Source organism: Camelus ferus, chromosome X (genome assembly GCF_009834535.1).
Source record: "Camelus ferus isolate YT-003-E chromosome X, BCGSAC_Cfer_1.0, whole genome shotgun sequence".
In the NCBI taxonomy this organism is placed as follows: domain Eukaryota; kingdom Metazoa; phylum Chordata; class Mammalia; order Artiodactyla; family Camelidae; genus Camelus; species Camelus ferus.
Genome location: NC_045732.1, coordinates 94011146 through 94038581, shown reverse-complemented (window position 1 = coordinate 94038581; position 27436 = coordinate 94011146). Strand labels below are relative to the sequence as shown.

The window sequence follows — 27436 nt, the reverse complement described above, 5'->3', positions numbered from 1 at the left end:
AAGGCAGGACATTGTCACCACAGGGCATACGTTAAAGTGTACACAAGGCCTCAGAGGGTCCTTGGCTGTGAAAAAGCCTGGGGAGGAAAGGGGATGCTGTCCTGGCCAGAGGGCAGACCTGGGGGATTTGGTGGAAGTCCTGTGGTGAGGAGGATGACTAACAGGGCAGCTCCTTTGCCTACTGCAAAGTCAAATGCTCCGAGGCAGACAGTTGTTTATTGGAAAACAAGTATCTTCCCAGGTCCTGAAAAGCTGGGTTATCCACATGAAATTACAATACAAATGTTCCAGACTCTAGCTATTCAGTCATTCACTGAGCATGTACTGAGCACCTACTATATACTGGGAGTTGTGCTAAGAGCTAGGGGTTCACAGGTGCCTAAGACTCGTGGCTTGTCCTAGTTCATGGTCTAGAGGGGAAGACACTTGACGATGATGACAGATTTCCTTAGGGAAAGGCTCTCTCTTTCCGCTCCCCACTCCCTCTGTCAGTCAGCAGAAGTGGCCACGTCCTTTCCCTTTGTAGACAGCTCATCAGGGTCAGGCTGGGGCAGGGGGAAGGACCCAAGGCCACCACAGCCAGAAGAGGTTTCTGCTTCACATCAGGCATGGCAGGGCACACTCCCTGAAGACCAGCCCAGAGCTCTCCTTTACAGCCTGGCCCCAAACTCACTGCCTCCAGCAAACCTTCTCTTCCGTATCTGCTCCCCAACCCCCACCCCCACAGGCTCTCCTGATTGTGCTGATATGTGTGGACCTTGTCTGACTCTCCTAGAAAAGCACAGGCCCTTTAGGGGGACGGTGCAGACCTTCTTCAAGTTTGTGACACCCATGGTGTCTTTGCACAGGTGGGTGTTTGCTGACAGAATCACAAGGGCTCTGGAATCACTCACTGTCAATGGTGTTTCTCTTCTACCTGCCCAGGGCCCACTGTCCACAAAGGGCCTTCCCATCCCTCTTCCTGTCTCCCTTTAGCTCCTCTGTCAGGCCTCCCGTGAGGTTTCTGCTCCTGTGGATCATGGTGCTGTGATGTCGGGGACAATGAGGGACTTCGCTCCCAGGTGGCCCTGCCACACATCACCCCCTCCACACACACAGGGACTGATTTGTCCTGTTGCTGGCCTCCTGGTCCACCGTGTCACAGCCAGACTGGGCTGTGGGTGCTCACTAGAGAGAAGCACCCACACAGGGGTGCCATCTCCCTCCAGGAACCGAATGCCCTGGGGTGAAGAGCACAGGGTCCTCAAGCCCAGCACCTCCTGCTATTCGTGGAGCCACAGGAGGGGCAGAGGGCCCTCAGGAGTGCCGGAGTCTTTGGACTTGACCTTGCCTCCACATCGCAAGGGGGTCACTGCACAGGCCTGTGACCTGGAGCCCAGCCCCTGGGAGCAGGGTGGAGTGTCAGGGCTCCATCCTTCCTGTTGATCAGGAGCTGCAGCCCTGCCGGGCTCTGGTCCTGGTCCCGGACAAGTTGGTACCGCCAGAGGTCCCTGGTCATTCACAGGCTGCCTAGCTTGTGGGGTTTGAAGCAAGAATAATACTGCTATCTCACCCTCCAGGTGCAGGGCCCTGCCGTTCAGGAGAGATACTGCTCCTTCACTGTCTCCTCCACGCCTCAGGATACTCACAGTAGGTGGTGGGGCTTTTCAGTAAACTGTCCATTCACCTTCTTTGTTCATTTTATCTCTTCCTGCAGCTTATATAACTCAGAGACTTACACTTCCCCTACCCCCACCAAAAAAAGAAAGGGGAAGAGGGAGAGAGTTTTAGGAGTACAAGTGTGACAGAAAACCAAACATACCCAAGCATATTGGTTGACAGTTTAAGTCTGATAACGGTGCTCAGCAACTACAGAGCAGGGACATACTCCCTGGTGAGCAAGCGGTCGACTTTCAGGGAAATCCCTAACATCTATGAGCATCTTATGGGGTCTGAAACCCACTTTGCCAAACAGATTCATGGGAGAGTCGTTATTGACAGCTTGAAGGTATACTTATTTTAAGAGATTCTAAAGTTGTTGAATCCAAGTGAAAAATGCATTCATTTGTTCTCTTCCTCTGCGTTTTCACCTAGGAGTTTATAGACTCATTCTATCCCACAGCTAATTAGTGGTCAAGCCTATGACTTGGGCTCACTCTTTCTGAGCCCTGGACTGTTCATTTGAGCCTCCCTGGGATGGAAGAGTTTGCTTCCAGGCTGCTGTTTAAACCCTAAGTAGAACGAAAGGAAAATAATGTCTTGAAGCTCAAAGGTGCAAAGCCTAAGGATATTGACAACCAATTAAAAACCGAGATCAAGTCCCTCTGAAGTGATTATATGCTGCAAAACAGTCAGTGGGGAAACAAGACTTGAGTCCCTGAAAGGGGATTTACGCAAAAAGATCTAGGAACTCATCTGACAGCATATTCTGGAGGAGTGAACAGGAGATGTCAGGGTGGAAAGACAAGAGAGTCCTGATTGGATTCTTTCCAACTCTGGGACCTTGTACAAATCATTGAACCCTCCTCAGCCTCTGTTGCCCATCTCAAATGAAGGAATGATGCTAATACCTGAGTTATTTCCAGTCAACTGAGGTCATCCATTTTATCCTAAATGTCTCTTGAACCCTCCACTTCTCTCTGTCCTCACTGTTCCTTCTTTAGTTCATCTTTCTACCTGGTCTGCCCCAGGCTGTGTCCTTTTCATTCCATTCTATGCAGTGCAGTCAGAGATCTTTCTAAAAGGCAAAGCTGGTTACATCACAAATCTGCTTACAGGCCTTCAATAGCTTCTTATTACTCTCAGGAGAGAATCCAAAGTCCTTGCTCTGGTCTACAAGGCCCTTCATGGTCTGGCACCCGCCTGCCTCTCCAGGCTTAAGTCACACTTCTCTCTCTTAAGTTCCAGGCTCCAGACATAATAAACTGGTAGCCATTCCCCAGTGAGCCAGCCTCATTGGAGGTGAGAGAGAGTTCCAGCCTTTGCAGTAGGTTTTTCCTCTAGCTAAGACACTCAGCCCCTTCCAGCACCACTTTCTTCCCCCAACCCTGTAGTCTTGCAGAATTCCGTGTCCATACCACCCACCTGGGAAATCCTCCTGCCCCTTGTCCGAATTGCTCCTCCTCTGTGTGCCCCAAGCACCCCATGCTTCTGTCTTCTTAGCACTTATCACTCTGATTGAAGCTGCCTTTTCCCTTGTTGGTTTCTTCCACTCAGTTCTGCAGGACTGTGTCCTCATTGTTTCCAGCAGAGCCTGTTGAATGAATGATATGTGTTCAAATGCTTTGTAAACTGCAAGTTGCTATGCCAGTGTCCATGAGTATTATGTAATATTACTGTGTTCAGGTTGGTTATTTAACATTGTTGTCCTACACTCCCATTTGATAATAATGAATGTCACATTTCAATTACATCATTCTGATTCCTTCTTATGTCCAATACTAAAAAGGGCTACCACTTACTGAATGTTTCACCTGGGCTAGATTCTGTGCTGGGATTTTAGATGTGTGATCTGATTTACTCTTCATTAGAGTGATCTTACAAGCTAGATTCTATTATAAGCATTATCCCCATTTTTCAGATGAAAAAAGTAAGGCAGGCTCAAAGAGATTAAGTAGCATGCCCAATATCAAATAGCTAGATTTTGAATCCACATACTTTAAAGTTCATGATCCAAACCCTGATTAAAACCATCTCTCAGTTCTGCCAAAGCCTTTAGATCAGGATCAACAGAGTGATCAACAGAGTGATTCAGGATCAGCAGAGTGAACAGCAACCCACAGAATGGGCGAAAATATTTGCAAATCAAATATCTGATAGGGGATTAATAACAAGCATATATAAAGAACTCTTAAAACTCAACAAGAAAACAACAAAAAACCTGATTTAAAAATGGGCAAAGGACTTAATAGACGTTTCTCCAAAGAAGATATACAAATGGCCAGTAAGCACATGAAAGATGGTCAGATCACTAATCATTAGGGAAATGCAAATCAAAACCACAATGATATGTCACTTCTCACCAATTAGCATGGCTATCATAAAAAGAAAACAACAGAAAATAACAAGTGTTGGTGAGGATATGGAGAAATTAGAACCCTTATACATTCCTGGTAGGAATGTAAAATCATGCAGCTGCTGTGGTAAACAGTATGGTGGTTCCTCAAAAAAATTAAAAATAGAATTACTATACATCCAGCAATTCTACTTCTGGGTATATATCCAAAAGACGTGAAAGCAGAGTCTGGAAGAGATATTTGTATACTCATGTTTATAGCAGTGTTATTTACAATAGCCAAAATGTGGAAGCAATCCAAGTGTCCACTGATGGATGAATGGATAAGCAAAATATACATCCATATAATGGAATATTATTTGGCCTTTAAAAGGAAGAAAATTCTGACACACACTACAACATGAATGAACACTGAGGTTATAATACTAAGTGAAATAAGCCAGTCATGAAAGGACAAATACCGTATGATTCCACTTATTTGAGATACTGGGGGTTGTCAAATTCAGAGAGAAAGAACAATGATTGCCAGGGCTGGATGGAGTAGAGAATGGGGAGCTGGTGTTTAATGGAGACAGAGTTTCGGTTTTGCAAGATGAAAAAAGTTCTGGAGATGGATGTGGTAATGGTTGCATAATAATGTGAATGTACCTAATACCTCTAAACTGTATACCTAAAATAGCTAAAATGGTAAATTCTACATCATGTATATTTTGCCAGAATTTATAAAAGAGTTTGATTTTAACTATTTCTCAGTCCTGCCGAAGTCTTCAGAACATTTCCTTCTGATGAATGTTTGTTGCCTTCCCTCCAGATAACCTGCTTTTTTTTTCTTTTTCCTCCTAAGACCAGACTGCCCCCAGTTTGCTCGCTCTCCTCCTGGGAAGAAAGTGCCTCTGCTCCACAGGCAGCCGGCACACATTTCACTCCCAACAGTCGGCAGATGGCTGCGGATCCCTTCTGTTCCCAGGAATCACATCGGGACTAACTGCGCTGTGCACTTTCCATCACTGGTCGCTCTCCCAACAGTGACGTTGGGCATCGTTATTAATAGGTGAAGGACAGACAAAGAGAGAGGGGAAGTGGCTTGGGCTGAGTCACACAGCAAAGTTAGAACTCCGAGCTCCCAGCGACTAACCTCGCCTGGGCGCTGTCCCATACACCTGGCAGCGCCAGAGACATGCTCCTTTCTGTACTCTGGGCAACAAACTCTGGCTAGCCAAGCGGGTCTGACTTGTCTTGCAGAGAAATGAAGCAAAATCTTCCTTGGGATGGTATATTGTGATCTTTCCGTTTCTGCTGTTGGGCAGGAAACCAAGCCCCCACTACTTAGTGAATGACCTTGAGCACACCATTGAAAGGCTCTGCACCCTCAGTTTTCCCTTCAGTAAAATGTGGACAAGAATTATTGGTACCCTCCTCCCCCAGAGAAACTGAGGATGAGCTAGGGAGAGGATCAGGGTGCCCTTCTCCAATCTGTTTTGCATTCTCCTTTACACGGGTGAACTTCAAACCTGGCTGAGCATAATAATCACATGGGTGGCCTTTAAAAATACAAATTCCTGGGCCTTGACCAACCTGGCTTACTTGGATTTCTCTTCCTGTCTCCTGGCCACATGGCCCCCAGTGTGAAGGGAACCCCCTTGAGTTGAGCAGCAGGGTGGTCTTTAATTTTTCTATTTAAATCCTCTCCAACCCAACTTAAAGGTACCTTTGCCACGAGATGGGAAGCATTGCAGTCTGTCTCCTTTGAGCTCTCCCTTGGACTCACTGTTCCCCCAATTTTGGCACTTCTCACATACTGCTTGTTATTTTTACTTAACTGTTTCAAATCTTTGCCTCTTGTCTTCTCAGTTAGCTACTGGAAGATTAAAAACTATATCATATCCTTCTCTTATTGCCCCACAAACACCAGCTCCATTAGCACCTAGTACCTGTTCAATAAATACGTGTTGAATTGCAACTCTTCTGATTTGGAAATCTGAAATAATTTCTTATTGTGGGGGGAGACATTCCGTGTCCTTTGGAAGCTTTCTGGCCACATGGAAAGAACTTTAAACAAAGAGGCAAGAGCCCTAGCTTCCAATCTTGGCTGTGTCACAAACTCCCATTGTGACCTGCAGCAAGTCGCTTGCCTTCTCTAGCCCGCAATTCCCTCATTTGTGAAATCAGGGCTGATCTGTGAAGTTTCTTTTAGCTCTGGATTTTGGCTACTCTAGATAGCCAAAGCAGCTTCTTTCATGTCAATGTCTTTAATGCCCACCCTGCCTTACATTTTTCCTATAAGGACTGCATAATTGATGGGTCACCCCCAATTTATAAAATGAAAAACTCAAGTAAAGAACCAGTAAATGCTTTGACCAAGCAGCCATGAATAGCCTGTGAGTGGCTGGGGGCGGGGAAGGTCGCTGATTCCTCACCTTGGCTCCCTGGCTTTGACTGGATTCTTCCACCCCAGAGCTGTTACTAGCCCTTCCCAAGTAAAGGATTGTCAGCACTTAATTATCTGCATGCCCACTCTCTCTGTGAATGACCCAGGGCAAAGGTATGACATATTCCAGCTGGATTTCCTCTTGTCCCTCTGCACAATCCCATCTAGGGCCAGAATGTCCACTGCAATGTTCAGTACGATCTGTTCAAATACTGTCCCTGAGGAGACAAAAGACTTAAAACACTAGTCCTTGCCCTCTAGTCGACCTGGGAGGCCAGGACAAGAATGTGTGTGGAAAAGATGTGCTACCATATGGAAGGGAGGACCTGGGAGCCAAATGCTGCTTTGAGCTATCTCCAGTACCTGGAACAGTACGTAGAAGATGCTTAACAAATATGTTAAAAGAGATGAAAATCGCCACAGTTTTCAAACTTTTTTATTTTAAGGACGAGAAAGCCTTTCTTCAATGAAATCATACCCCAGAGCTCACTACATGAAACAGGTGGATGCAAGGTTGCCCTGGTTGAGAGGAGTTGGAGTTGAGCCCTGTCTGCTGTCTCCTCTGGGCCCCAGAGAGCTTCCTCAGAGCCCAGTTAGAAAACTTGCTGTAGTCATTTGGAAAGGAGGGGCAGATCAACTCTTGCTCTCTTTCCTGGTTAATCTTAGCCAGGAGGGGATACTAGCAAAATAAATGGAGGTTTGAAAAACCCGGTTGGCCCTCGAAAGGGAATATGTGTGTCTGAAAAAGTGTCATCAATTTCTCCTCTCCCCGCCTTCTAGGGAGCTTCAATTATGAAGGGCAGAGGGGAAGAAGTTTTAAGTAGATTTATGAGTTGGTCCACAAATGAATATCAATGTAATGTTTGTTTAAATAAAGAAGGAAAGAAAAGTACTGTGGTCGTATTTTCCAGTATTTAATAGAAACCCATTTGGTGTTATCCTACAGGCATTCCTGATTTGAAAATGCAATGTAGAGGGGAGGGTATAGCTCAAGCAGTAGGGCGCATGCTTAGCATGCATGAGGTCCTGGGTTTAGTCCCCAGTACCTCCTCTAAATAACAAATAAACAAATAAACCTAATTACCTCCCCCCACCAAAAAATTAAAAATTAAAAAAGAAAATACATTTAAGAATTAAGCACAAATATGTGTAAGCACACTTGCCTGTCCTTTATGATTGGATTACCGCAATCCGTTAATTCTTATTTTGTAGTTGGCTTTATTCCTTTGATAACTATGTAAGTTTAAAAAGCTAAAGATCTAATCTGTTCTTAGCAAGTCAGCAGGAACCCCGGCTTCTCCCTAAATGCCTGGCATAGCCCTCTCCTCCACCTCTTGACTGGTCTCCTGACTTCCCTAGCTTCAAAATCTCGCTCAGGGCCTGCCCCTGATGAAGAGGACTGCCACCCAGCCACCCTTGCCCTTCCACTACTACTGCTGACTTCACCCCCTTGTCCAAGCCACCACCTCCCACAGCATCTGGGCTAGTCTTTTATACTTAAGTAACTGAGCTGGGTATCATGACGTCTAGTCTTAGGATAGAAGCCACTCAAGGTTTGAGCTGGAGAGAACCTTGGGCATCAGGACGAAGACCTTGTCAAACAAAGACCTTGTGAGAGGGCTTGCCCAAAGTCTCCCAGTAAGTTGTGACAAAGCCAGAGCTGCAAGCCAAGTCTTCCTATTTGTGCCTTCCTGGCTACGTCCTGAGTTCCTCTATTTCTTTTCTTTGTCTCTTTCCCCTACGTGCCTTTGTCCCTTCTCCCCTCTGACCCTCTCCCCATATCCTGCCTCAGAGGGAGGCTCTAGGGATCGTTGCACAGTACTTGTTCTCTGAGACCTTGGCGCCGACTCAAGGGGGATTAACAACCTAAAGGGACACACACAGCCGAGCGAGCCTGTGGTTCCCAGCTCTGAAACATAATTTGTCATTCTTGACACTGGTTCAGAAGCCAAGACGATGGCTCCCAGAGTTTAAATCACTTGTCAAAGGTCACTCACCTAAGAAATGGCCACAGTAGGAGCCCATTGTAGGTCCCCTGCCCTGGGCACAGCTCCAGGTGCTACCCAGAGCCAACCAACTCTGGAGGCCCACTGAGCCAGAGGCAAGCCCAGACCCCACCTCCCTGCTCAGAGCAGCGCGACCCTGGGGGAAATGTGTTATTCCTTTAGGTCTCTAAGCTTGTCTGCTTATTTGTGCGTGTGGTTCCCTTCCAACGTGTCAGGGTGGGAGGGAGACATAGTGTGGGCGGCTCCCACTGGCCTTCCCACTGGAAATAAGCGAGGCACCCTCGAGGCCCCTAGCCATTACCGCGGCTCGTGCGAAGCCCTCCACTGTGACACACCAGGGTCGGAACTCCACTCTGGACCTGCGAACCTGGAAACAGCTGGGCCGGCGGCTCGAGTGCTCCGGGACCCGCGGACGTTCTCCCGAGCGGTGCTCTGGGTTCCTGTCTTCCGCCCGCCGTTCTCTCACGTCCCGGGAGTACCCACTGACCCCAGCAGGCCTTGTTCTCGCGGCCGCGCCCATTGGTCAGTGGCCCCCAGGGCCGGGTGCGTCTCTGGTGGGGCGCCGGCCGCCGCCCCAGTGCAGGCTCCAGAATTGGAGGAGAAAGAGGTGAGGAAGCCGGGCGCGCGGGGCGCCTCCTCCGGGCCCGAGCCGGCGAGCGCATCTTCTCCGCTCGTCCCTCTCTGCTCAGCGAGCGCCGCCCAACTGCTGAGCCCGGCGGGCCCGCTGCTCTGAGTCGCTCAGGGCACGGGAGACCAAGAGCACTTGGATGACCGCACTTACTACCTTTGGGGGACTCCCCGGGGAAGGTGGTCAGGGACTCGGTGTGTGAGGAGCCGGGACCGGGACCGGGGTTGGGGGCTTCCCTGGGACCCTATCAGCCCGCTTCCCTTCGAAGACAGCCGCCGTCGCCCCGGGAGGGCGAGCCTCTGACGTCCCCAAAGACCTAGCGGACTGCGCGCCTCGAGGTGCCGGCCTCTTGGGGCGGGGAGAGGGAAGGGGTCAGCTAGTGAGCGGCTGGCAGAGGGGACCTGTTAGCAAACTGCTGGCGGGTTTGGAGGTAGGCTGGAATAGGGTTTGGAGACGGAGAAGCCCAGGAGAAGACTCTGTTTTTTTTTTTTTTTCTCTCCCCCTCTTCCAAAAAGGAACCACATTGCGAGGGGCAAATAAGGCAGAGTGTAAACACAAACAACCTCAAAAAGAAGCCAAGAAAAGCGAAGCCAAAAGAAGCAAGCGCAACACTGTTACAAAACTGTCTGGTTTTGTAACAATCGCCCCGCCGCTGGCCAATGAGCGGCGTGGCGGCGCGTCACGTGGTGCCGTTTTATATAACACTTTGCTGAGACAAGACAGTTATTAGGCGGCGCGGGGCGGCCGGCATGGAGCTCGCGGAGGCGCGACTGGGACCGGCGCACGGCATAGCGGCGGCCGTGACAGCCCTGATTCCCTCCAGCCGCTGTTCCCTGCTCCACGTTCCCGGACCCTAGACGCCTCTTCCTCGCGCGTGTCCCTCTCCCTATGGATTCCTTTCAGACTGGACAGATGCTGAGCTTGCCGGCTGAGCTCGGCAGCAATAACTTAGATCTGGCAGAGCCGGATGCATCAGCGGCCCGCGGAAACAAGGGTCCCCACCCGGAGGCGGCTACAGAAGGCCCCGCACCTCTACTGACGCGGCCGCCGGAGCAAGAGCAGCCTCCAAGGGCTTCGACGCCGGAGTGCAAAGTCCTGCTCACGCAGGCCGACGCCCTGGCGTCTGGGGGGCGCCTCCGGGAAGCCCTCGAGGTGTACCGACAGCTCTCGGAGCGGCAGCAGCTGGTGGCCGAGCAGCTGGAGCAGCTGGTGCGCTGCCTGGCCGAGAACGTCCCGCAAGGCGAGGCGCCGGCGCCCACGGACGGGAGCCGCGCGGTTGCGGCGGAAGAGGCAGGGGCGGCGACGGCCGCCGAGACCACCGAGGTGTGGGACGGCTTCAAGTGCCGGAAGTGCCATGGATTTCTCTCAGACCCCGTGTCCTTGTCCTGCGGCCACACCTTTTGTAAACTGTGCCTGGAACGCGGACGGGCAGCCGACCGGCGCTGTGCGCTGTGCGGGGTCAAGCTCTCCGCGTTGATGGTGGCCACCGGACGGGCGCGCGGGGCCCGGCGGGCTGGGCAGCAGGCGCCGCCGCCGCTACGGGTCAACGTGGTGCTCAGCGGCCTCCTCGGCAAGTTGTTCCCGGGCCCCGCACGGGCGTCGCAACTCCGGCACGAGGGCAACCGGCTGTACCGCGAGCGCCAGGTGGAGGCGGCGCTGCTCAAGTACAACGAGGCAGTTAGGCTGGGTGAGCCCACCGTGCCGCCAGGGCTGGGACGGGGGACGAGCCCCGCGGGGAGCTGGGGGGTGGACCCGGGCGGAGGAGGGCGCGCGGACCGGGGGATGGACCGCGACCGGAGTTGGGGAGGGGGGTTCTGGAGTTCCGTCTCCGACTTTTTCTCAGTCTCTACCAATTCACCGCCCTTTCTCTGGATCTGTCTATCTCCCTGCTCTTTGTCTTTCTGTCTCCTGTTACCTTGTGTGTTTCTGCGTTTCTCAGTCCCTGTTTCTGTTTGTGTCACTGTTTCTCTTTTTCTCGCCCCCCGCATCTTTGTCACTGTCTCTTGCTCGGTGTCACCATCTCTGCTTCTCGGGCTCGCCTTCTCCTTCTGCCTCTGCACGCCTGGGCCCCTCTTACAACCTGCTCGCACCTTGCGGGCCAGAAGGGGAACTTCGCACCCTTCCCGCTTTCGCGCCGGGGCCGCTGGGCTCCCGCCAGCCAGGGATGTTCGGTCGGCGCCTGCGTCTGCCGCTCCCACCCGGCCTGGGGTTGCCGGGGCGGCCAGGAGTTGTCCCTTCCGGGGCCACGGCTCCCGGTGGGGTGGGTCCGGCGTGGAATTAGGTCAGGAGAGCACTGGTTGCATAAGGGCCGCGAGCGGCCCGGGCCGGGCGGCCCCTCCTCCGCGCGGGCGGGCGGGATTGTGTAACGGCTGAGGTAACCGAAGTGGGCCACGCTCGCCTCGGAAACCATCCCGCGAGCGTGTGCGGGCGGGGTGGGGGGAGCGCTCGCGCCCCGCTGCCCTGTGACTCATTGTCACCGCTTCCTATCACACGATCCTCGGCTGAAATAGATGGCCCTCCTCCCGCCCGCAGCCTGCGCCCTCGCCTCGAACCCCAGCTCGCCAGTCCAGAGGGCGACCGGCCGAGCGAAGGCTCAGGGATCCCCGGGAACCGTAGGCTGGCTGCGAAGGGGACCCGCCTCTGTCCCGCTTTCCTGGCCTCCTGGGGAGAAATGGTGGGCTTTGCGGCTTCAAGGGCAATGTGGGTAGCCCCAGGCCTCTGGCCGCACTAGGGAGCCTGAGTTCCCTCAGCGACCGACTCCCTCCCCCCGACCCCCCACGTTCGGACCCAGGAAGTGGCCGCCGAGCCTCTGGAATTGCCCAGCTCGGGCCGGCTGCCAGGAGCACGGCGGCGGGCGCAGTGTCTGGCGAAGCGTGCCGGGGAGGAGGTGACGGGGCTGGGCAGACAGGGCTCTGGGATCCGAGGGTGTCCTGAGCCTGACTACGATGGGTGGAGGAGGGGGTGGGCTGGAATCTCTACATATTGAATCTCCACCCGAGCTTGCAACAGGTAATGGGGGTGGGATGGGACGAGGGCTGACTGGGGAAGACTGGCAGCTAAGGGAGAGGGGGACTCCTCCACCCTTCACCCCCTGTGTCCAAGCAAAGCATTCTGTGAGCTGCCACCAGGCGGGCGTGTGCTACAGAAAAGGCACAGAGGAGACTGTAAGCTCTTGACTGATGTCTTAAGGGCAAGTTATGGGCACCCAAGCGAGCCCTCTGCACACTCCTGGGGGAAAAAACCAACAAAGCCTGTTCCTTCGCAGAAGCTGGAGCTCAGTCCCTGGGAAGATCAGGGCACTTCAAAGGAGACAAGCAGAGGCTTAAGCCCAGGTGTCCAAGGGAGGTCCCGTTCCCTTCAGCCATCCCCTGAGGGCCAGGAAAGCCCCTTCCTTCCTTCCTCCTCCTCCCTCTTTGTTGCTGCTGCCACTTTCCCCTGGGGGTTCTTCCTTGCACTGCCAGAGAAGTCAGGGTGAAAATGTCAAGACCACTTCACCCTTCTAAGAGGGGAGGCCTCCCCAACCAAAAGCTGGAAGATGGCCAGTCTCTCTTCCTTATTAATCTAAGTACTATACTCCCCTTTGGAAATAAAGGAACCTGGCTCCCACCCCAGATTCAGTCTGGCCAGTTAGCAACAAATCTGACCAGCTAGCTAGACTTTGAGCAGATGCCTTCCCCTCTCTGGCCTTGATTTTCCTCATGTGAAGAATGGGTTGATTGAGCCACATGATCTCTTAAGACCTGTCCAGCCATGGCATCTAGTGATTCAGTGTTGGTGAGAGCCAACCTCCCTTTAGTCCCAGAAGCCTTGTCCCGGTTCATTCACATTTGGCTATCTCTCTTGAGAGAATGGAGACTTGCAAATGTATTTTCCATTTTCTTCAGAGAAACTTCATATGTTCTGGGTTTTGTAGACAGAGATTTTGCTAATGTCACTGGAAGACTAACTTGGACTTGTCTTCCTGGTGGCCAGGATGGGGGTCACATCTGGCTACTCCCTTCTCCCTCCTCCCTGGGCTGTTTCCTTGTGGGTGATACCTCACTCAGAAGCCAGGCTGCCAGTTGCTAGCCATGTCTATGAAGCAGGGTGCCAGAGTTTGCTCTATGTCAGAGTTGCTAATGCACCGCTGACACCACAAGCCCTCTAAGGAACTGCTTGTGAGAAGGGCAAAAATGACTTCTTTACAGCTGGGGAAGCTCAGACCCAGAGTGGCTGGGGGTGTGGTAGGCAAGGCAACATTAGGGCTGGAGATTGAGCTTACCCCTTTGGATCCCTAGTAGAAGAGTCCTAGATAAGTTGCCATTTTGCTCAAGAGCCATCCTCGTATAGGACTTAGCATGTGTTTGTGCTGGGAGCCATTAATGAGGTTGTTTTTTCTCATTTTGGCAGCTCCAAATGACCACTTGCTTTACAGCAACCGGTCTCAAATTTATTTCACCTTGGAGTCTCATGAGGATGCACTGCATGATGCAGAAATAGCATGTAAGCTCCGCCCCATGGGGTTTAAGGTGAGTGTGGGATGGGAAGGATGGGAAGGAATGGTACTGAGACCGGAAGGGCTGCCTCCCTGTGGGGGTAGGGGCACTAGAGCTCACAAAGAGGAGGAAGGCTCTGCAATGGAGCTGAGGCTCCCTTGACAAAGGGTAACCCAGGGGTCTGCAAGAGAGCTGGATTCTTCCCCAATCTGATCTTTAAGTGATGACCTGCAGAGCAGCCTGGGCTTTGCGACTCTCCAGAACATGGACTAGGGAGCCCAGCTGCCTGAGTATATTCATGTCCCAGCTCTGCTACTTTCACTAGCTGTGTGGCCTTGGGCAAATCCCTCATCAATAAAATGAGGGTATTCAAAGCACCTACTTAACAGGGTTTGTTGTGAGGATTCCATGAGCTAATGCATGTAGATACTTAGAACAATGCTCGGCACATAGCATTACATGTGTTTGCTCTCAGCATCATCATTGTTCTCCTGGGACAGTGGGAAGAGGAGGGTGAGAGAAGTATTGCTGGCTGGTTCTGCCATCTCAAGTTGTTAATGTAGTCAGTCAGACTGCCAGTTTCCCTAAACATGTGAGTCACATGGAGGGGTGGGGAGGAAGACAGGTCAAGCATCTCTCGGATGCCAGTATGCAAAGTGTAACTTTCTGCATCTCTGTCAGGCCACATGTCAATATTTTGTTTAGAAGATTAGATCTGAGCCTGGGCTCTACTACTTGCAAGCTAAGTGACCATGGGGAAGTCGCTTCACTCTCTGAACCCCAGGTGTCCTTGTTTGCAAAACGAAGATCTTGCTTTCTGCCCTGATGGCCTTACAGGGATGCAGTGAAGGGTACAGGTGAGTATGACCAAGAGGCCATTCTGTCACTACAACACTGGGTCTCCATGTAGTGCTTTTTCTGCGCAGCCCCAGGATGCTGTCCTCTGAAACCCAATTCATCCAAGTCCAGGTCCATGATCCCTTCCTTATCTGAATTCCATGGGGCCAAATATGTTCAGAATCTGGAATGTTTCCAGTGTCACAAAGACCATGTATTAGCTCTGGACAGTGTCCCATAGTCGAACACACTAATATTTCTGCAGCATATTACATGCAAATGCACACCAAGTGGATAAAGACTGTAACACACATCATTTTAGGTCAGGTTTTGCCATCTAAGACTTTTGATGTCAAGCTTCTGAAAATATTGGATTATCAGCCTTTTGGGGGATCTGGGAACTTCAGATAAAACACTGTGGCTCTGCATACTGGGCCATTCATGTCAGAATGGATCCTTTATGTTCTTTCTTGAGGGGGTTTTCATGAGTGATGATGAATTAGTATATTCTCTTTCCCAAGGAACACATTTACAGTTTATTAAAACTCACCAATGTCTTAACGCAAAGGAGCTTCAGTGGGAGCATTTCAGGCCTTGTAAGCAGTGCAGGCCAGGGAGCTGCCTGGGGGTAAGAGGACTTCTCTTGCAACACTTTCTGCTCCCACCATAAACTTAGGGCCTAAGGGTGAGGGCCTCGATGGTGCAGTGGGAAATGGGCCTAATTAAGCAGTGGACCCTTTGGATGAAATGGGAAAAGTGATTTCCCCAATGAAGGAAGACTTGATGGAGGTATTAAACAGGAATTTCATTTCCCCAAAGTGCTGGGGTGAGCAGAGAGGCCGTGAGGAGACAACTCTCCTGACTTGCGGGGTGAGAGGAGACTAGAACTGATGCTTCTGACTCAAAGCTGCCTCACACCCTGATTTGCATATTTCTCACCATTTCACTACGTGAAATGCCCCTATGGGAGGAGTTCACCTCGTGTAGCTGTGTTTCAGCCCCTCAGCCAGGGCTCAGTGGTTCTCAAAATCTCCTGCAAGCAGTACAGCGCTCAGTGGGGTGAGCTGGCTGCCCTGAGCAGGTAGAGTATATGGGTTCCTACTTGGTATGACTGGTCAGATCCCAAACGCCTCTCCAGTCTCCCAGCACTTGTCCTCTCTAGCCTGAAATGCCCTGAAATGTCACGCAAGCCTTTCTCGAGAGGGCCCTTGGCAAGCACTGCTTGGAAAGGGCAACAAGCCATCAGCATCCGGTTCCAGAAGGAGGGTGGGGGGCTCAGGGAGAGGCCCCCAAGAGGTTGGGAGCAGGGGCCACTGCTCAAGAAGGCAGATCCCAGCTGGGCCCTGTAGGCAGGCCCGAGCCTGGGGCCTGTAGAGGCATGTTGGAAGGTGAGGCCCAGCATAGAGTGCCCAGCAGCTGCAACCTGGATCATTTCCTTCACTAAGTTAGATACAGGGTCAGCCATGGAGGCAAGGGAATGGGGAGACAGCCTCCAAGACATGCTGCCAAGACCACTTGTCCCAAAGCACAAAGAGAGGACAGCCGTCTTCCCACATGTTTTCTTCTTTCTCCCTCTTCCCCAGGATGCTTCTCTGCTGCCCGGTAGAGTTTCTCTCCCAGGGCAGTTGGGCCTGGACCCTGAGGAGCCCTAAAACTTATTTATACTTTCTCAAGGTATGGTGAGGGAGCAGAATAAGCTGAGCCCACAGGAATCAAAGCATTTGCGCAGCCCATGGTTAGCCCCTGAAGGGCGATCTGCTTTGCAGGGATGGGCACAGTTCTAGTTCCAGCTTTGCCACCAGCTACCTTTGAGGTCTAGGAGAGGTCATGTGCCTTGGCTCACTTGGGCCTCTGCTGACAAACGGGCGGTGAGTGTGGGCAGTCACTCAGCCAGTAACATGGACCAGGTCTCCGCTTGACAGACTAGTTAACAGGAAGGCACAGTTGGGCAGGTCCTGGAAGCTGGTTAGCATGTGCTCATGTGGGGGTTCTTATGGCTTTTGGTGTTCCACCCAGTTACAGCAGTGGGGCAGGGGGTGAGGGGAGGTAGCATGGCACAGTGGTTGAGAATTTGGGCTTTGGTATCAGCCAGTCCCAGGCTCAAACCCTGATTCCACAATTTACCAGCTGGGTTACTTTGGGCAAGTCACTTCTCTGGCTTTCAGTTTTATCTTCTTTAAAATGGGCTTCAGAACAGTTGCCTATACAATATGGCTGTACCTAAGATAGTCCTTTTAAACCCCTTCACAAGACAGTGAACGCCCACGAAGCATTCAGCTGGTGTTATGAATAACAGCAGTGTCAAGAGGCCGAGAAGAGCGGGGCTGAACGCTTATGTTTTCTTCCAGGCACACTTCAGAAAAGCCCAAGCCTTAGCCACCCTGGGCAAGGTGGAGGAAGCACTAAGGGAGTTTCTCTATTGTGTGTCCCTCGATGGAAAGAACAAAAGAGCAAGGTCTGAATCCCAAAGGGTGAGTTGAGATGACGTCAGGTCCAGCTGCCCCATGGGCTCCCACCTCTCTGTCTTCTCCAGGGTGGGGAGGGAGGGAACTGTCCTCCCTGGCCTTTGGGGTCCTGAGTGTGTGGCGCCCTGGGTTGAGGGGACAGGAGTGAGAATGCAAGTACCAGTTGATGGCCCAGAAGCACCATCCTTTTGGTGGGTACAATCGGATTAAGCAGTTCCTGCATTTTCATAGAAGCCTGTGAGGAATGTTTTTGCTTTTTCGACTCAGGGTCTGGGTTGTCACTGAGAAAACAAACAAACCAAAATAAAACCAAATAAGTTAACATGGGGATGAAGGCTCCCGAGGAGATTCTGGCTGTTGTCAAGAGGTCCAGGTTGTGAGGCTGCCTACAGTTGTAGAACTCTTCTTTGGCTAAGTCACAACTTCAGCAGCCACAAAGGGCAGCCGGCTCCTCAGAAAGGATGTTGGTACCCATCTGCCCTGCCATATGCAGAACTCCAACCTTCAGCTCTTTTGCTAGAAGCAAGGCACGTCCACTGTCTCACAATGTAAGTCAGGGACCGCTATGATATAACCCAAACCGTCACTCCAACTCTTGAGTCCCGGGAGAATGTGGTTGTTATTTTTTAAAACTGCATGAAATACTGAGAGCATTAGTGAGGGCTCGGGCTCGGGCACCCTCATTTCGTGGGCCGTGCTGCTGCCTGTTCTGCAATGTGCTCTCATGCTGTCTGGCTGCTTGGCCTGGAAGCTGCATGCTGACAGTCAGCGGTGGCCTCTGCTCTCCCTGTGCCCCGCCCTCTACCCACCACCGCACCCCGAGTACCTCTGTCCCAGTGTGGTTTGGCAGAGCATTGGATAAAGAAAGGAAGCAAGAGACAGGACTGGTTTATGAAGGCTCCAGAAAGGCATCTTTAGCAAAATGAATGAACTAGGGGAGGCCGAGCTCTGGAGGTTCTGCCTCTCACAGAAGGTTTCTTTTCCAGGAAGTCGTTTTAGCCTAGTTAGGAGCACTGGTGGCAGAGAACTGCTCCAAGCTGTGGACTCTTTCCCAGATCTTAACTGCAGTCCATAGTGTGAATAATAATAATAATAACAACAACAACAACAACAACAACAATAATGGCAGGTAACATTTATCAGGCATTTCTCATGCAGCAGGCACTGTGCTATGGACTTTATAGGGAAGATATAATTTAACCCCCACAACATCCCTAGGAGGGTAGGTACTAAGATTTATCTCCATGTCACAGATGAGACAGATGAGAAAGCCAAGGCTGGGTGATTTTCCTGGGGTCGCACAGCTAGTGATAGGTGGAAGAGCGATCAGACCTGACTCCACCTACCTCCAGAGTCTGCCTTGTTGGCTGCCACACCATCCTACTCTCCCAGGATGCCGTGCCAGGAGTCTCAGCACTCACTGCTGGGGCTGGGGGGATGGTAACACTGGGGTCATCCAGATCAGAGATGGATGGACAAAGGCAGTTAGAAGAACCTTGACTTTTGGGGACAGTGGGTCGGCCCCTCTTTCCGGCCTGCTTGTATAGACCAGCTAGTGTCATTTCCACAGCTGCCTTAAGGGGATGGGGCAAAAGCATTGTGCTAAGCTCTGGAGACCCAGAGAGGCATAAGTCTCAGTCCTCAAGGACCTTACAATCTTGCATTTGTTACATAATGTGATATAAATACCCGACAGACCAAGCCAGCATTTGCCTGTGACGAGCGTTCCGGAGTTCTGAAGCTAGGGCGAGAATTTAGAAACCAGTTTCCACTGAGCGTGGCGGGGGCATGGCAGTTACTTAAGCACACTGTGGACCCTCCGCTGTGCTTATTACTGGATTCTTCCAGTTCCAGGGCTACAGATATGACAGAGATGGTCCAAGTTCACTTGGCATTAATTAGCTGCCTTAGCCACTCACAGGCCAAGATTTCACTAAAAGCATTTGTTTTTATCTCAGATTCTTTTTTGCCTTCTTGACCCATTTGGGCCATGCTAAGGGTGACGTTGAAGTGGAATTGACTTTCATAAACATGGAATGATCATTCTCGCTGATAGTTGACCCTCAACTTTTGTTTTCTAAAGCCACTGAGAAGGCCTCAAATGAAGTCTTCAGTAGTAAAGGAAGCAGCTCAGTGTGGCTGTCATTTCTGCTTTGGTTCCTTCGAGTTTCCCTCTCTATCCCTCCCACCACTCTCTGCCCTTTTAACTGTGTACCTTGGGATGCTGTGTGGCCACCTCTGCTCTTTTTGGGAGAATTCCAGGAAGACCGCTTCAGAGTAGGTTGGTCCTGGTGGGCCACGCAGGAGGGCTTCTGAGTGTCAGCTTTGGCTCCTGTGAGGAGGGGCCTCTGAAAGCGGGCATTTATGGCCCTGGGCACTGGGAGTACCTCCCCACCTCACTTAGGGCTGGAAGGAAACATAGACATCTGTCTGAGGACTTTGGGCCCTGGGATGGATAGTGTCTTAATTCAATTCCATCCAGTGTGATGAGTCTTTATTGGACATCTGTCCTGTGCCCTCCAGAAGCAGACCATCTGGTCAGAGAGAAAGACTTACATCTGCGACACAATCTGAGGCTAGCAATAGACTGTGTAGTGTCAGGCTTTGCATTACAGTGCAGTAGAGAACGCGGAAGGACGGGGAGATCAGGGAGGCTGGGGTAGCAGGGGAAGGCAGCGCTGGAGCTAGGTTTTGAAGGATGAGCAGGATTTGGCTGCATGGAAAGTGCTGGCCTCGGAAGGTACATCATGAAGGAACTGCTGGGGGCCAGCAGGGGAACAAGTCAAACCAGAGTTTGGTCAGAGCTTTGGTCAGATTCTCCTGAGCAACTAAAACTCTTATTGCCCAGAGCAGGGGTGAAGCGCCCTTTAGTGGGTCTCAGCAGTAAACATGTGAATATGTTTCAGAAGCAAGTGCCTTTCTGTGTTACATGTTACATACAATATATGCATATGTATATTGGTAACTGGCGCTCTCTTGAGGGGGGGGACTGAAGCAAGGATGTGGGTGGCTGATGGTGTAGCCTTCATGGGGCCACACGTCTTTGACTCCCAGTCCCTTCTGGGTCTCCTACCTGCCCTATCCCACGACCCCCAGCTTATCCAGTGGCAAAGGAAAGCAGCCAGAGACTGAAACCTGCCTGTCCCCAGTACTGGAAGTTACCTGAGAGTCTCTGGAAAGTGAAGGCCAGAAAGGGGGAGGAGAGGCTGGGGGAAGAGGGAAGAAGGTTGAGTTCTGCTTTTCCTAACACTTCACTGCTGATGCGATTCAAGATCCAGGGATGATGTTCGAGGGAAGAGGGTGCAAAATGGGCAGGCGGAGGAAAGAAGTAGCAAGGAACCCAGAGGACGTTTGTAGACTTCTACCCACAGGGGTGTTACGGACAGGACTCAGGTCCCCGGCGGATGTGTCTCTCCTGCCTTCACCTCTCTGCCTCTTTCCTCCTGGATAGGTTTTGAAATCCCACTGCAGATATTTCTATGGAAGGGTAGCCCCGGAGTGGTGGTTTTTTAAAGCTGGCTAGGGTGACAGAGGCATCTGTGGTGCCTTTTCAAAATGCAGACTGCAGGGCCACATTTCAGACCTTGGGGAGCCAGGCAGGGGAACTGGAACCTGGAGTTTTCATAAGGTCTCCAGGTGATTCCGATGCCCGGTGTGTCAAGGTCTCTGGTCCGAGGCTTCCTCCTTGGGGTCCGGCCCTGCTAGCTGTGCCCCTCACCCCTTCATCCCCCACCTCACCTGAGCACCTGTAGAAACTTAAGTAGTGAAGTCTTCTGTTTTATGTCACAGCTTCTCCTTAGTTTCTTTTCACCATCAGTCCCGGGGGATTCTCAGGAACATTCTCCTGATATCCTGAAGCTGTTGGCACCTCACCCTAGATTAAAGGAACACGTAGAGTCAATGGCTACTGAAGGCATCCGCCATAATCTACCGAACTTGTCACAGGTAAAACTCCACTCACCCAGCTCGCTTGTGAGGCTTCGTTTGGCTGTTTTGTGGGCAAACGTGGGGAGTGAGCCGTACGTCTTCTACTTCGGTTCCTGAGAAAGAAGAAATGGAGTCACTAGTGGCTGTGTTCTTTGCTAGAAAGTTATTTCTTGAAGATAAAACTGGATTTCAGGCAGGGTCCCAGGGTTTGTGATTTACTACCTTCAGTTTTCAGTTCTTGGTCACATTCAGCTGAGAGAGATACTTGACAGAACCGGAAAGGAACTGGCCCACTTCCCTGGAGCCATTCAATCGGGGTGGCTTTATCAGTTCAGGGGCGGAGCCCGGGAAGAGGGCCTGACAGCCCCTCCTTTCCTGCTTTTTTGTTTGTTCAAGCTTTGAGTTCCTTGGGCAAAGGCAACTCCGTGTGACCCCCAAGTGGAGGTAATTTTGTATTCCTGCTCCGAGTCTTACACAGAGGTAGGCTTCCGATACATACCTGCAGCCGGGAAGAGGGAAGCCACTCAGGAAGTATTACGTTCCTAGGAGGAAGACAGGTATTTGTGTCTTTGAGAATGATGGGTTCCAGGTCCTGGCTTTCCCAGCAGAGGGTGGGTGGGTAGAAGCTGGGGCTCAGAAGCCCAGAAGTGAGAACAGAATTGAGCTCTGAAGATCTCGGCACATCGGAGCATCTGCCTCCCCTCCACCTGTGCCCTGTGTTCTTCCCCTGTATGTCAGCCCTGGGGTCTCTGTGGCTTCCTGGATTCTGCAACAGGTGGAAACCTTACATTTCTCTGGCTTCTTTCCCTGTTCTAGAGAATGAATAAAATGCAGGTGTGCTTGACTCAAAAAAGGGGGTGGGGGCAGAACTTAAAGTATCTCCTAGAATCAAAATAGCCCTTGTGCAGTTCAGGACTTGTTTGAGATCATTATTACAGAACTGAGAACACTGACACTGAACTGAAGGGTCTGGGGTGACTTCTAATTGCAGCTCAATATGAAGTGAAGAAAAATAGCACTCCTGGCTTTCCAGTGTGAGCCAGCTGGGGAACAGGGGGTGGGTCTCCACCCGAATTTTGCCTTGCAAAGCAGTGTACTCTGTGTAGACAGGGCCGGGGGCTCATGGAAAGTTGAGGATGCAGGTCAGAGACTTAGAAAACCCGCATCCTTTTTCTCCTCACTTCATTGTTTTCTCCCAACTGTATGCTCCTTGCTTTTCATCTACCTACCAATTTTTGTAGGGGGTGGAGTTGGAGGGGTGAAAACAGCATGTGCATTTTGACCCCATGTGCTAAGGGTGTAGAGTAGAGAGCGTTCTCCAGGTACATCTGCATAAACACCTTGTCATCGGATTCGTTTCTAGTGCTATTTTCTAGATCCTTCTCGCAGGCAAAATTCTTTAAAAGGCTAGAGACATTATTGATGGTTTTGCCAAATGATCATGTCTCTTTTTCAAACTTTTCACCCAAAATCTAGTAAAAGGACAAATTTAGCCCTAGTTCATTTGACCAGTGTAACATACAGCTCTGCAGCGTGAGGGAACTCAGGCCTGTGAACACACCTGTGCCAGAGCCTTCCTGAAAGTTCTTTTGGAGCTGAGTGTGGGGCTTGCGGGTGGCCCACGATGGCAATGAGGGCGAGAGGAGTATTGAGTGGCAGGATCTCCGCTCGCTGCACTGCATGCCTTGGTTTCCCTCAGGTGGTTTCCCTCAACTGGGGCTACACTTCCATTCTTTCCTTCACCACGGCCCCAGGACTCTCTCCCTGACACGCCTTTCTGTCCTTGTCCTGGTCCTCTGCTCCGCCCCAGCTGGGCCTGCCTGTGTCATAGATGCTGTGGACAGAAGTGCGAAGCCTGTCATCTGACTGCCCCCGGTTAGGCTATGTGTCCTCTAGGTGATGAGGACTGCTTTCTCTTTGTCCCCCAAGGGGAGAAATATCAGAGGACAACATTGGTCCCAAGTAGATCCTGATGTTTGGCTCTCTCTTCCTCCAGGAAACGCTGGAGCTCCCACACTGTTCCAGTCAGGAGGCAGCGGCAGCCAGGGGAGGCCAGGGAGGAGCAGAGGAGGGGAGGGGGAACGCTGCCTCCAGCAAGACTGGCAAATGCCAGGAGAAGAAAAGGAAGCACTGTCAGACTGAAGCCCAAGACCCAGAGGTGCCTAAGAAAGCCTCCAAGCCAGGTGCGGACTCTGCCTGGGAGAAGGGCACTTGGAGGTGGAGCTTAGGCTCACCAGGAACTGCGAGTCACCACCCTCCATGTCAGGGCTCTGCACGGCGGAGTGGGGATGTGGTCCCAGCTCCCGCACTCAGCCCAGCCACCTCTGGGCCAGGGAGAATAGTTCCGAGCATCCTGCCAGTGCTCGATACTCATTGTCAGGGAAAGCCAAGGCCTACAAAGCACAGCATCGAGTAACGACACCTCATGCCCTTGATGGTGTCACTTCCTTCAGGCCAACTTCTACCTACCACCCTCCCCATTCCAGGAAGGTAGAACCAGGGCAGTGTGACCAGGCCTCACTCTGCTCATTCCCAGTTGCGTTCCCCAAGGTCGGCATCAGAGAAGCAGCAGCTGCAGCTTGATATCTTTCCAAGAGAGGCTGGCAGCACCAAGATTCAGTATCAGCTTTGAAAGCCTGGCTCAGGCCACCGAGTTGCTGCTGCTAATTCTGTGTGTTGAGTGAGGTGCCTGTTGCATTTGAATGAAGTCCCTGGGCTCCTGGACATTCCCTGACGTGCGTGTCTCTTTCCATGGGGCTGCTAGAAACCTACCAGCACCTGTTTCCAGGTACCTCATCCTCAGTGGCTCAGGTGGCCACTCGATCAACTCTTTGGGAGGTGGTGAGAGTGGCAGACTGAAAACATAATTGGGTTCTTTTGCATCAGAAATACTGTCTGTGAAACCAAAGTTGGTTCACCTCTGACTTCCGCTTTCTAAATCACAGATCCTCCCACTGATCCAGGGGCCAAACCTGCTCTCAGTGTTCCGCTCGCATCTTTTGACGCCTCCGACCTTGAATGCTCCCTCTGTATGAGGTATGTGATGTGTACTGTCACTTACTGCCCGAGGGTTCTTCCTCTCTGGCGTCTGGACCTCTCTGCGTGTGACCTCCTGCTTGGTGGGTTAACACATAAAGGCGTGGTTCTAACAGAATGGAAATCGCAATGTTGACTGTCCCACAGGCTAGCTTGTGTCCCCTGCTTACCGATTGCATTCCCTGCACTCCTGGCTTGGAAATACCTAGAGAGCGGGAAGGAAATGGTCTACTCAGAGATCATAGATTGATGGCCCACAGGCTGGATGTCTTTTGTTTGGCCTTCATGGGATTTGGGGGGTTGCTATTAAATGTGAATGTTTTGAGACCAGATACGCACTTCCCAGTTGGTCACAGCCCCCACCCATGCCCACTGCCTTACACCAGCCTTTCTCTCACATTCGCCTTGATTTCCTGGCCCCTTGTAGATATTTTAGTTTGTGACTCTGGAACTAATCTCAACTGACTACCAGCTCAGGATCTCAAAGCCCAGGGGCTAATGTCACTACCACAGGCCCATTCTTCAGAGGCCAAGGAGAGGGCCTGACTAGTTTTTGTTCTGTGCTGTGAATAGTAGTTAGTAGTGGCCATGAACTACTTAGCCAAGCGTCTCTCCTCCACCCGGTGCCAGATCATCTCTGCTTTCTCAGATCTCCAGAGGAGCAAATTACCCACATGCCCCAACCCCCAACACACACACACAAGGGAAGCTGCTACATTGTGGTCTGTGTCCAAAAAAATTACTTTCATTTGTTTCATTTCACAGCTGTGACTTTGTGGCTAAGAGGAGGCACTCCAAAGCCAGATGGCCTGGGTTTCAACCCAGGCTTGGCCACTGACTGGCTGTTTGAGCTGGAGCAGGTGCCTTTCTCTGCCACTGTTTTCTCATCAGTACAACAGTAGTATCTGCTCTGTGGGGTTGTTATGATTAATTGAGAAAATCCATTTAAGACACTTAGAATAGTGCCCATTAACTTTTTTCCTAGACCAGAGGTTCTTTAACTTTAGGCCCATTGGACCCCTGAAGAGGTTCTATGCATGAATTCTAAAAGATCTATGAATTCCCTGATTGTATGTAAAAGTGTGTTTGTGTGTGTTTGCATGTGCGTGTGCGTGTGCATGTGTGTGTTTTCCAGGACAAGGTGTACAGCTTTCAGTAGATTCTCAAATGTGCCTTTTATTTTCTCCAAAAGAGCATCAAAAGGAGGCTGACATATTTGCGCAAAAGTTGTTAAGATGGTTGAACCCAGAGAAGAGATGTCAAGAAAAATCTTTCAGTTCAACGCAGAGAGGGATCCAGCCAACGGAGGCGCCTTGGGTGTTTTCTTGCCCTTTACAGGCCCAGACGCCTTCCACAGCATTCCCTTGAGTTTGTACTTGGAATGACTTTTCCTGTCCTTTGAATAAAAATGAGTAAGGTAGCGGGTACCCGAACATGTACTTTTTCTTTCTCTTAAAAAAAATTAGCGTTGTCAGATTTGCTCATAAGCTCAGACAGACCTAGTAAATGAATGCAGCAGCCCTGGAAGAGAGCGTTGCACACACTGTCGGAGTTTCAGCTGGAGAGGGCGAGGGTGGGGTGGGTTGTATAACCAGCTCCCTTTTGCCACCTCACTCTCCTGCTCACAGCAAAGTAGCAGGTGGGTCATGTCAGAGCCAAGGTGTGAGAGAGAGAAACTGCTTCCGAGCAGAGTAGTGAGCCCCAACAGGTAACGCCTCTGTGGCTATGGCCCATGACATGAGCCCTGGCCTTTCAGATGTCAGACTTTGAGAGACTTGATTCGGCTCACTCAGAAAGCCCAGGTCTTTGGTGTACTTGCCCTCCTCAGCCCTCCTCCTGGCGAAATCAAACACACAGGCTCATCCTGCTTGTGCATTCCCTGAGGACTAAGAATCCCGAGGCTGAAGTTCATTTGTTCCCTTTCCTCTGCTTTCTCCCTTCCATCTTGTTTGTCCCTGATCTCAACAGGGGGCTTCAGAGAAGGGCTATAAGTTTGGTCCAAGAAATAAACACCAAGAGGATAAGACCCCCTTCTAGTTTGCTCACTCTGAGTTTAAAAGCCATTATTTCCCTTGTCCTGTCCTCTTTTCTAAATGATACTTCAAAGCAAAAACCCATCTTTGCCCAAGTGGCTGTTGTTGGGGCTGGTAATTCCAGGGGAACTCTAGCTGCTTTATGGTAGAAGGAACCTGCCAAGTCTAGAGAGCATTTTTGATTTCAAGGCTCTTAAAACCATAGCCCTAGTTCAGAAGCAGGTAGTCAGTCCCCCTCCCGACAGGGTTTGTCTCCAAGTCATAAATCAGATGTTGACAGAGGCCATTTCAAACACATGCTTTAGCTTGAATTATTGCAGTCTTGAAAAACTTCCTGTTTCCGCCTCTCTTCAGTGTTTTTCTTGTTGTTGTTGTTGTTGTTGTTGTTGTTGTTGTTGTTGTTGTTAGGGTGATTATTAGGTTCTATTATGACCCTCATGTGTTTTGTGGGGAGAGGATTTAAGAGCAGAGATATTTTCAAACAATCTGCCAGGTCATGAAACTAGACATTTGTACCTCCTGTGCACGTTTCTAGGATGGAATACAGTCCCACAGTGCCGCATTGCTAGAAGACAAGTTAGAGCGTGAATTTATTCTGATTCTAGAGAGAAAGTCAGCAGCAGCCTCTAAATTCCCCAGGGAAAAGGGTGGAGCGAGTGAATGGGACAGTATTTGGAGGGTGCGCTGAGGCACTTTGCCGTCTCCGGATCTCCCTTGCTGGGTCAGGAGAGCTCTGCTGAGGGAAGGTACTCTGATTTCAGCACCTCAGAACTCTGCTCCTCAGTCTTTAGTGACTGCACATCCTCCCTTGAGATTTACCCGAGCCAGTCCCTGAGCCCTGGGGGCCACCTCGGGGGCTGCTGTGTGGCAGCACCTTTGGGGTGACAAGGATATTTTGAGATGTAGAACAGGAATGTTTGATATTTGAACCAGTGGCCTAATGGCCCACTGACCTCTTTGCCAATTGAAACAAAAAGCTTTGTATTTAACCTAGTTTTAGCTGCCCCAGTAGCTGGGTATTAAGGAGTCAGTACCTCCCCCCTCTCTCTCTCCCTCTCTCACTCTTTCACTCTTTCTCTCTCTCTTCAACCCCCTACCCCGCCTCCTCCCTCCTCCTCATTCTCTCTTTGCTTTCATTTGATAGCAGCAAAAGAGCACAATACAAGGATGTAACTGGTGGGAAAAGATAGCTATTTCCCGACAAGCCAAACATTTTATCCGGGCGGACATCTAACTGAAAGCATTTATTATTACTATTGTTTACTCCATCACTGTGACAATGTAAAATGCTTTCTTGTGAGAAAATCTGGGCCTACTCTGATTTATAAATGCCTCCGTGAAGTGTTTTCCAAAATCATTGCCTAAAGTGGTAAATAAAAGAGGAATTTGAGGATATATCTATTTCTAGCTCTGTATATATAGAGAGAGAGCCTCTGTGTCTCTCTGTCTCTGTCTCTCTCTCTGGCGGTGGGGAGAGAGAAGCAAGAGAGAGACAGGGAGGGAGAAGAGGGTGTGCATGTGTGAGTGTGAGTATTTGCATCTACAAGTAGATGGTGGTGTTTGTTCTAGGTGGAGATGTGCACACCGTCGTGGCTGTGTCATATAGC

General features: G+C 50.9%; 2 protein-coding genes across 5 annotated transcripts in view; one reads left to right on the top strand and one right to left on the bottom strand.

Annotated features, from left to right (window-relative positions):
• Positions 1 to 1262: 1262 nt before the first annotated feature.
• Positions 1263 to 9032, bottom strand: LOC116661895. Its single transcript, XM_032474727.1, has 3 exons — positions 8730 to 9032; positions 3064 to 3232; positions 1263 to 1513 (listed from the first exon to the last, which is right to left on the bottom strand). Exons 1-3 carry the CDS (start codon positions 8946 to 8948, stop codon positions 1263 to 1265), a joined length of 639 nt encoding a protein of 212 aa, XP_032330618.1. The 5' UTR covers positions 8949 to 9032.
• A 323-nt stretch (positions 9033 to 9355) lies between these two features.
• The window catches only part of LONRF3 (LON peptidase N-terminal domain and ring finger 3), a 37200-nt gene continuing 19119 nt past the window's right edge, over positions 9356 to 27436 (top strand). For 2 of the 4 annotated variants that reach the window (XM_032475776.1, XM_032475774.1), the window contains exons 1-5: positions 9359 to 10743; positions 13446 to 13564; positions 16717 to 16839; positions 22757 to 22943; positions 23706 to 23796. In XM_032475776.1, the coding sequence (XP_032331667.1) occupies positions 9945 to 10743; positions 13446 to 13564; positions 16717 to 16839; positions 22757 to 22943; positions 23706 to 23796 (1319 nt within the window). In that variant the 5' untranslated portion in view covers positions 9359 to 9944. Of the gene's footprint in view, positions 10744 to 13445; positions 13565 to 16716; positions 16840 to 20622; positions 20779 to 22756; positions 22944 to 23705; positions 23797 to 27436 lie in introns of all 4 variants that reach the window. The other 2 variants (XM_032475777.1, XM_032475775.1) reach the window with 2 other exon arrangements.

Coding starts and splice junctions, on each gene's coding strand:
- LOC116661895 (XM_032474727.1), bottom strand. CDS start 8,948: ATGGGCGCGGCCGCGAGAACAAGGCCTGCTGGGGTCAGTGGGTACTCC. Junction 3,233..8,729: donor AGGGCTTCGCACGAGCCGCG/GTAATGGCTAGG, acceptor TTCATTCAACAG/GCTCTGCTGGAAACAATGAG. Junction 1,514..3,063: donor GGGGCAGGAGGATTTCCCAG/GTGGGTGGTATG, acceptor AAACCCCACAAG/CTAGGCAGCCTGTGAATGAC.